At 45.0% G+C, this 10,314-nt stretch overlaps 1 protein-coding gene across 1 annotated transcript; it reads left to right on the top strand.

Annotated features, from left to right (window-relative positions):
• The first annotated feature begins 849 nt into the window (after positions 1-849).
• Positions 850-6,785, top strand: LOC122565121. The gene is made up of 3 exons (XM_043720755.1): positions 850-955; positions 3,935-4,774; positions 6,624-6,785. The coding sequence occupies exons 2-3, from the start codon at positions 3,936-3,938 to the stop codon at positions 6,766-6,768; spliced, it is 984 nt and encodes a 327-aa protein (XP_043576690.1). The 5' UTR covers positions 850-955; position 3,935; the 3' UTR covers positions 6,769-6,785.
• The last annotated feature ends 3,529 nt before the right edge of the window (positions 6,786-10,314 follow it).

The raw sequence follows: 10,314 nt of genomic DNA, 5'->3' as shown, positions 1-10,314 counted from the left end.
CTTATGATTAAAGCCTGTCCTTCATGGATTATAATCTCCCATTTTGGGGGATATGTTCTCAGAGAACAGTGCATTCAGCAATTTTCTCAATAGTAAACAAGGCAGTCTGTATATGTACATTATGCAAAGATGTGTAGTATACACTTTTACTCCAGGACTAATTTTTTTTCCCAGTGACAACTAAAATTTGCAGTTTACAGAAAGCTGTCCAATGAGTATTTTACAGAGAAGAACTGAATCTATGAACAGCAGACAAGTAAACTGTGGGATAATATAAAATGAAGAACTGTGGATGCTAGAAACCTGAAACAAAAACAGAACTTGTTGGAGAAATTCAGCAGGTCAGCATCTATGGAAAGAAACAGAGTTAACATTTCAAGTCTGATAACCCTCCTCCAGAACTTTACAGTCTGCTTAGCGTGAAATAGTTGTTGGTGGGAAATGTTTATGTTAGTTTCAGCATTTAACTTTTAAATGGACCTCAGGTTAAAATACCACTAGTGCTCTCTCTCTGTGCCCCTCTCTCTCAGTGTCCCTTTCGCTGTCTGATGAGCGAGCAGCCCTGTGGTCCTTTGGGACAATGGTAACTTTACCCTTTAACATTCATGTTGAACTATTTGTTAAACGAGGGAATGGAACTGCTATCTGAGGAATCTACAATCTTTAATCCTCTTCCCCTCTTTCCTGATTCTATCGTGTTAGTGGGGAACTGGTATTTTCGTAACAGTTTCAGTTCCTTACCCAGAAACATTAGAGGCTAAATTTTTAAAAATAATTCCAGTTCTTAAAATTGATGACAGGAGGATCTAGAATTTGCAAAATCAGCCACAGCTTCCTGTGTATATTCCCTTCAGCCAGTTTCCTCTTTCCATCAACAAAATTGAGTTTGTTCAAAAACTCAGCTCAGTTCTTTGACGAAGAGCCCAGACATTTAGATGAGATAATCTCTGACAAGGTAAGGAAAAGATTCAATAGTCTGTCTCATTCATAGGCAGTCCACTAACTCTTTGCTGCAATTGTTTCAGCATTTACATATTTGTCAATTTCCCTTCACACCTGGTTATTGTGTACAATTTTGAAATCCTTATTTGAAAAGTGGTATACTTATTGCAGAAGCAGTTCAGAAAAAGTTCACTCAGCTCAAACCTGGGATGTAGGGCTTTTCTTATGGTTGAGCAGGTTAAGATTGTATCCATTGGAGTCTGTAAGAATGAAAAGGGAACTTATTAGATCATTGAAGTTCTTGATGGAGTGGATAGACTGGATACCTGGATGATGTTCACTGTTCTGCAAAGACTAAAACCAGATAGTATTGTTTCAGAATTATAGGTTTCCCTTTGAAGACAGAGATGTGGAATTGTCATCCCCAGAAAGCAGGGGAGGTTAGGTCTTTAATTTTATTCAGGCTCTGTTCGTTATATTTTGGATAGAATAGGATCATGAGGTGCAGACAGGAAAGTTGAGATGATACCACAATGAGATCAGCAATGATCTTATTAAATATGGGGTGCAAGCACAGGTTTGAATGGCAAATCCTGCTACTATGTTCAAGAAAATGCAGCCTACACCTGCATTCCTTTCTTTATCTCTGTGTCTTTCCCACTCTCTGAGAGCAGTTCACTGAGAGCAACAGAACTAATCGCAACCCTTGGCAGAGCTTGCTTCCCAGTGTATCTCTGTGAATATAACAGGTGACCAAAACGCTGTTAGATTGTCATGAAATCCTGTTTGTTTCATTCTCAAGCCAGAACTTAGTTGGGAGCTCTCAAGTTTTTCAGACTGAAGATCACGTTAAAGAGCAAATGTTACAGGTTGACACTCCCCTTGACAGTGCTGAGGGAGTGCCACACCATCAGACGGTCAGTGCTGAGAGAACACCCCACTGTTGGAGAGTCAGTGCGGAGGGAGGGTCACACTATTGGAGGGTCAGTGCTGAGGGAGTGCCGCACTGTCAAAGGCTCAGTGCTGAGGGAATGCTGCACTATCGAAGGCTCAATGTTGAGGGAGAGCTGCACTATTGGACGGTCAGTGCTCAGAGAGAGCTGCACTGTCAGAGAGTCAGTACTGAGGGAGCACCACACTGTTGGAGGGTCAGTGCTGTGGGAGAGCTACACAGTTGGAGGGTTAGTGCTGAGGGAGAGCTATATTGTCAGAAGGGAGTGCTGTACTAACAGAGTGTCAGGACTAAGGGAATGCCGCACTGTCGGGACGTCAATGCTGAGGGAGAGCTATACTGTCGGAGGGTCAGTACTGAGGGAACACTGCACTGTCGGAGGATCAGTACTCAGGGAGTGCAGCACTGTTAGAGGGTCAGTGCCAAAGGAATGCTGCACTGTCAGAGAATCGGTGCCAAGTGAGTGTCACACTTTTGGAGGGTCTTTGTTGAAGGTGTGATGAATTGTCAGAGATAGTGCTGCATTGTTGTAGGGTCATAGGGTCAGTGCTTAGAGAGTGCCACACTGTCCAAGGGTCAGTGCTGACAGTGTGCTGCACTGCCGAGGGTCTGTGCTGAGGAACTGCTGCACTGCCGGAGGGTCAGTACTAAGGGAACGTTGCACTGTTGGGAGGTCAATGCTGAGGGAGAGCTACACCGTCAGAGGGTCAGTAGAGGGAATACCATATTGTCAGAAGGTCAGTACTGAGGGAATGTTGCAGTGTTGGAGGGTCAGCACCAAGGGAGTGTCACACTGTCAGAGGGTCTTTGCTGAAGGAGTGTTGCATTGTCAGAGGATAGTGCTGCACTGTCAGAGGACAGTGCCGCACTGTTGTAGGATCGTAGGTTCAGTGCTTAGAGAGTGCTACACTGTTGGAGGGTCAGTGCTGAGGGAGTGTGGCATTGTTGCAGGGAACGCTGCACTGTCAGAGGGTCAGTGCTGAGGGAGTGTTGCACTGTCAGAGAGTCTTTGCTGAGGGAGTGATGCATTGTCAGAGGACAGTGCCGCACTGTTGTAGGGTCGTAGGGTCAGTGCTGAGGGAGCGCCGCACAGTCAGAGGTTTGGTGCTGAGGGAGCGCCGCACTGTTGGAGAGTCAGTGCTGAGGGAGCGCCGCACTGTCGAAGGGTCAATGCTGAGGGAGTTCCGCACTGTCGGAGGGTCAGTGCTGAGGGAGTGCCGCACTTTCAGAGGATGAATACTTAGAGCTGGGTCTTGCTGTTTGCAATCTGTATTAATAAGTTTGAGGAAGAGTTAGAGAGTAATCTGTGCAAATGTGTTAATAATGCTAAATTCAAAATAGAAATGGGTGCACACAGGCTGTGGTGTAATGTGAACAGGTTAAGTATTTGGGCAACAAAACAAAGTCTAACTTGTTTTAAAAGTCATACAAGAGAATGAAGGGGCTTGTCAGGGTTGACACTGAAAGATTGTTTTCTTGTTCTGGGGCCTTGATTATTTAAGATTGCATATCTTTGGAATTCTCTGCCCCCAGGGGTTGTGGAATTTCCATTGCTGACTCTATTTCATGGCGGAATCTGCAGATTTCTCAGAGAATTGAGGATATAGAGAGATGGCAGGAAAATAGGACTAGAAGATCAGCCATGACAATGTTGAGAGGGCTTGATATGCTGTATGGTTGACTCCTGGTCTTATTTTGAGCTCTTGTTTGTCCAGGATGGAGTGCTGCACTGTCAAAGGTGCCAACTTTCAGATGGAATGTTGAATTGAGACTCTGCCCCCTTTTTAGTTTGGTGATACACAAATGCACAGTGTTGTAGTCCCCTTCACTGAGGTGCAGCACAGGCCACCGCCTGAAGGTGGAACATAAGAGTTTTGTGTGATGTTGGAGTGTTATTGTCATATCCCTACGTCATGCGATTATTTGATAAACTGCAGAGTATTAAAATAGATCCTCTTGATTATAGAGGGGGATGAGATGGGGAAATAGTTGATGCAGAATTGAAGTTTATAACTGAAAGCATTTCATTCATTCGCACAGGATGAAGATATTGACAGTGGTTCTCAGTTTGCTTCACGTCCAGTGGACAATGGGTTCACATTGTACAGAGACACCAATAGTCAGAGAAGGGAACAAAGCTACTGCTCCTAACTGTTCCCTCAGTTGCCTGGATTGGAACAAGTTAAAAATCAAAGGTGTGAGAAAGCTCTCACTGGAAAGCTGCCGAATGTCCCGCATTATTAACATTTCTCGCAATTCCGAGCTGACCGAACTAAATTTCATGAATAACGAATTCCAACAGCTTCCAAAAAATCTCCTTCTAAACTTTGAAAACTTAAAAGTATTGAATGTAAATGGGAACCCTCTAAAATCCATTCCTCTCAGCATCATTCAGGAAGTCCGAGTTATCTTTCAGTGTTCTTGCGCTGTTTTGAAAGATTTGACAGAGAATTGTAATAAAGCAGAGAACTGTACACAGAGTTTCCTCGAGAATCTGAATTGCAATGGAGCAAACAATTTCAGTACATTCAACGTGAGCAGTTTTTACAGCGCTGAGTGTGACAGGATAAATCGCATTCCCTTCTATGTTCTTATTCCATTACTCACGTTCCTCAGCGTTGGAATTGCGGTTTTTGCCCTAAGCAAATATTTCTCCAAACGCAAGAGGAGCAATGCCCACTCCCCAAACAAACGCCATTCCGTCTCTTCCTCGGATCATGGTCAACAAAGATACGTTAGCACAACAAACTGGAAAGATCCAGCTGCAGCAACAGAGAAGCCGGAAGGTTCCCGCGGGATCAGGCAGCAACAGGTGGCTCACAAGGATTACGAGAACATGGTGATGGGGGAATCTGATAGCGCTTGGGGAAGATGTGACAGGTAAAGTGGAGTGAAACTGTGAACAAGTAACCGTGTCAATGCATCAACACACGAGTGACTACAAGTTTGTACATCTCTGTGAAAGAAACAGCCTCATTATAGTTGAAATATTGGAACTGGAATGTTGTAAATAAACACACAGTGATTGTGACAATGCAAACATAATCTGACAGTAGCAGCTTTGAGTGTGTACATCTATGAACACACCAGAAATTGTGGGCAGAATCTTTTGTCTCTCTGGTGGTGAAGTAGGAGACAGGATGACACCAGACTTGAACTCTGCTACCATCCCATCTCCAGCACATAGCCCATAGTTGACCTGCCCATGCTGCCACCAATTGAGGTCCTGAAGTGACCAATTAATGACCACATAAGGACCTCATGCTACCACCAATGGGATTAACCCAATCACATCAACCCAACTTGCACGACAGCTAAGGTTGCAGATAGCTTGTGGGTTGGTAGGGGGGCTCAGTGAGTGACAGATTGAAGGGCGCTGGGAGCCACCCACTGCCCTGGCTTTCAACCCCTTTGTCTCCTCTCCCTGTACCTGTTTGCCCAAGCATTGCATTTCTCTGGGTTGGATCCTCTCTGAGCTTGGGACGACCGGCAGTGCCCCATCCTCCTCAGCAACACTTACATGGAAGAGCTTCCAGTCTCTGATTGGCCAGCAGCTCTTGCTGGGCAGGACTCAGCCCCAGCATCTTGACCCCATTGGCATTTTGGCCATTGCGCCATTGGTGTGGGGTATGGCAGGTATATTGAGAAAGGAGGCAGATGACAGGTGAGATGCTAACAGCTAAACAAGACTTTGCCCAACCAATTGATCAGTACATTCACAGACCAGAAACTGGGGTTTAGGAGAGAGAGCACTTCCTCATTCCCCTCAAAAGCCAACCTGAGTTACATATCCAGGTCCTGTAACTCGGTTTGAGTTGCTAACAGGTCCAATTAGAGAATGTCTGTTTTAGTCAATACCACTGACCACAATAGTCAGAGGAAAGGACAAAGAATCACAGAATCCCTACAATGTGGAAACAGGCCATTTGGCCCAACAGTCCAGACTGACCCTCCAAAATGCAACCCAACCAGACCCATTCCCCTACCCTATTACTCTACATTTCTCCTGACTACTGCACCTACCTACACATCCTGAACACTATGGGAAATTTAGCATGGCCAGTTTACCTAATTTGCACATCTTTGGACTGTGGGAGGAAACCTACGCAAAGGCACTCCTCTAACTATTCTGTCAGCTGCCTGGGTTGGAAAAGTTCAAAATTGTGGGTGTGATGAAGCTGTCACTGGCAATCTGCAGAATCTCCAACTCACCACACTGATAGCACCATGATGTCCAAGCACAGCCCCCAGGGTGATTAGAGGAATGTGTGATTGCACAGGGTGGAGCTGAGGACCTGGGCTTCCAGATCCCAATAGGGATGGGCAAGAAATGCTGCCTAGCCAGCGATGCCCACATCCCATGAACAAATAAGGAAAAAAAACTTTGGCAGTAATGGAGTAAGCTGATTTCCTGACCCTTCAGCTCTGGGTTCAGTTTCAGAGGCTGAGTTGATGAACATTTTCAATGCCATGAAGTTGAATTGTTTTTAAGCATCTCCCAGGGAGAGTAAGGCCGAAGCAGGTATGGTTGTGTAAAAAGCTACCAGGAGAATAGTCCAGTCACAAACCAGCCAGGGTGACAGAGCTGCTCATTATGGGAGAGCAGTTAGTGTCAGAATCTCTTCCAAGGCATTTCAGGTGGTATGGATTTCTGGGGAGAACCCCTTGAGGGATGAGTGAAATCAGAAGCTTCTGTTCTGTTTTTAATGGCATATTCCTTTCTTTCCAGGAATCTGAAGAGTCTGGATGACACGTATTACCTGGAAAGTGACCCAGCCTGTGATATTTATTTAAATGAGCAACCTGTTTATTGTAATTACACAGGGTCTGTTGCTAACCCAGAGGATGATGTGTATATCATACCCGACAAGTAAATTAAACATCATAACCCCGAGTGTAAAATTTCTTATCAACTGTGGATCTTTAACTCCATTTCTTGTAATACCTGAGTGTGACCATCTTAAACCACTTTGATTTTAGAGACATTCAGGAATCCACATTGGGAGTGCACTGGGATACATTGAATCCACAGGCAAATCTGTTAATCTGTAGTGAAGCTGTTTGGGACCGTACAGATATAAACATAAATTATGTAATGTAATGTACAGGCACTGAACAGCATCTTGAGGATGAGATACAGTCTGGAACTGTCATGAAAATCTTATCCTGAATAAACACTAACTCTGGATAGATAGTGATTGTTAACAGTAAAGTTGGCATAGTCCCACTGACTCATTAGAGAAGGAAGACTGGCAGGGAGTTTAACCTGAAGGTCACCACACAATCACGCACCTTCGCTTTATGCCATTTCCGATCTAAGAAAGGTTTTCTGGGAATGCTCTTCTTTCGAATAGCAGGGGCTACTTGTACTAGCTTTTGGAATGTGGCTCCTTCATTGGGTGATTGTGAAGTGGGACCATGGGACACAGAATTTGTGACAGGGGATCGTGGTGTCATGCAACTGAAACGATATATTGAATAAACCTAGATTGTTGTTAAGGCTTTCATCTTTTAGAATGGGTTGTAGGTTCAGTGTATTGTTTCAGTTGCATGACGCTGTGATCTTTTCCAGTAGATTCTGTCTTGTGGTCCTAGGGAGGCGGTGCTTCCAGGTAAAACCTGTTGGACTGCGGCCTGGTGTTGAGTGATTTTTAACTTTGTCCACCCTAGTCCAGCACTGGCTTCTCCACAATAAGACGCCATAGTCATCCCAGACTGTAAGGCTGCTCTGAAGTCTGATAACAGTGGGGAAGAAGCTGTTCTTGAATCTGTTCATAAATCTACACAAACTTTTGTATCTTCTGCCTAATGGAAGTGAGTGTAACCGGAGTGGGAGCAGTCTTTGATTGTGTTGGTTGCCTTCCTGAGGCAGCGGGAAGTACAGATGGAGTCAAAGGATGGAAGGCAAGGTTTGAGTGATGGACTGGGCTGTGTTCATGTCTCTCTATAGTTTCTTATGATCTTAAGAAGAGCAGTTGCTATACCCATGTCGTGATGCTTTCAGATAGATGCTTTCTGTGGTGCATCTATTAAAATTGGGAAGCTTCCTTGTGGACATGCTGAATTTCTTACCCGGCTGAGGAAAGAGAGGCATTGCTGTACTTTCCTGACCATTACATCGACATTCCCACTCCCAGGGACTCAACGCTGTTGACCATCTCCACCTCAACTCTATTGGTGCATTCAATACAGGGAGATGTACAAGGATGTTGTCAGGGTTGGAGAGTTTGAACTATAGGGAGAGGCTGAATAGGCCAGGGCTGTTTTGCCTGGAGCAAAGGAGGCTGAAAGGTGTCCTTGTAGAGATTTATAAAATTATGAGGAGCATGGATAGGGTAAATAGGCAAAGTCTTTTCCCTGGGTGGGGAGTCCAGAACTAGAGGGCATGGGTTTAGGGTGAGAGGGGAAAGATATAAAAGATACCTACGGGGCAACTTTTTCATGTAAAGGGCGATGGAATGAGCTGCCAGAGGAAGTGGTGGAGGCTGGTACAATTGCAATATTTAAGAGGCATCTGGATGGGTATATGAACAGGAAGGGCTTAGAGGGATATGGGCCATGTGCTGGTAAATGGGACTAGATTAATTTAGGATATCTGGTCAGCATGGACAAGTTGGACCAAAGGATCTGTTTCCATGCTGTACAGCCCTATGACTCTATGACTCTATGACCTCAGGCTTGGGTCAAGACCGGGGAGATAGGACCTGCATGGTTAAGTCTTGCTGCTGGCATCACTCCGCATTGCTAACTAGCTCTCCAGCCAACTGAGCTAACACTAACCCATACCATGAGCACACAGCTGTTCTGTGATGCAGAAATGACATCAACATCACGGGTTTGATTCCTATATTGGCTGAGGTTATCTTAAAGGGCTCCCCTTATGAACCTCCCCCTTCACCTGAGGCATGGTGACCCACGGGTTAAACCACCACCAGTTGTCTCTGAACAACGAGAGAGAGCAGCCCCATGGTCCTCTGGGGCTATAGTGACTTTACCTTTCCAGTGAGTGACCCTTACCCTGCAAAAAATACTGAGGCTGGACTGTTACAGAGTACATTGTAAATAAGGAACAGATAGGAACGGTGGGAGAGCAGATAAGAGTGGCCCATGCACTGAAAGCTGGTGGGAAGGTATAATAGATGGAGAGAATGAGGAGAGGCAATAGTCATTAAATGGCACAGTTTCAAAGACGATGTTAATTTTAATGGATGTGTAAGAACGGAGACCTGAGTTTCACACCTGCTTTGATTCTGCTGCAAGGAGAGTTGTTCTCTGTCACTTGCCCCGCTTCCTTTCTGCGGAAATTGGTCTGAACCCCTCCAGCTCAGCCTGCCAGGTGTCAGCTGTAAGACTGAGTCAGTTCAATGTGGGTCAGACTGTGACTTTCTGCTTCCCATTTGGAGCCCGTGGTTGTGCAGAATGAAGAAGTTAGAGAGGTTTGTGAGTAACAGCTGGCTGCATCTTGCTCGCTTCAGGAAGTTAAGTTGTAAATTTCCGCTTTGTGCCCCCTCCCAGCTTTCACAATCGACTTCACTGCAGAAAAGCCTTATTTAGCAACAGAACTTTATTTCAACTTTTTTCCTCGGCAGCTTGGACCTGGGCTGTTTAAGTTTTATTTAAATCAGTCTAAATCACGCTGTGAGCCCTAACTCTTCCCATGTTCACATCCCCATCCTAACCCACCCCACTCTCTCCCACAGACACCCCTCTCGACACAAACTCTCCCCTCCACACTGTCCCACACCCCAGCCAGCACTTGTCCTATCTCTGGTGTACATGTTTGTGATGAGCTTCACGCAGTTTCCACCAGGGGACAGCAGAGACTCAGTGAAATGTCTGGTCTCTGAAGTTCTCAGTTTCTCTGAGCTGCACTCTTCATTGGCTCCACACTTTCGTTCTTCACTGTCGTATTTCAGTGCTGTTCTCCTCAACACAGAACCACCGTTCCGACACTGGATTGCTCAGTCATGTAAGGTTCAACTTACTTGAAAATCTCAAACAGGTTTATTCAAATCAAATTGATAACTTGCAGTTACAGAGCAATTTCTGGACATATCCTGAGTCTACCTTAACTGCATGGAGACCTCGTGGCTCCTGTTCATCTGCATTAGCCTGTTCCTTGGTTTATTAGCATACTCACCTCGTAAAATTGGAACACAAATCCCCCTTTTTTTCCAAGATAAAATTACATTGACTGAGAGAAAATGTGTGTACATTAGGTAGTTGCAAGACTATTTACACATTAACAAGATTTTTAAAAATGTGGAAGTTAAGACTGTGGTTCTGAATAACGTACAGTGATTTGACGATTCTTTTGGAGATCTAGATATTGGTGAGTGTGTCGGTTTCGTCTGCGTTGTAGAAGGTTGGTGGTTGTTCTGCCCTTGCTATCCCACACCTTTGTTATCCTGGTGTTTCTG

The sequence above is a fragment of the Chiloscyllium plagiosum genome, chromosome 31 (genome assembly GCF_004010195.1).
Source record: "Chiloscyllium plagiosum isolate BGI_BamShark_2017 chromosome 31, ASM401019v2, whole genome shotgun sequence".
NCBI classification, from domain to species: Eukaryota; Metazoa; Chordata; class Chondrichthyes; order Orectolobiformes; family Hemiscylliidae; genus Chiloscyllium; species Chiloscyllium plagiosum.
This window is presented reverse-complemented; position numbering and strand designations above follow the sequence as displayed.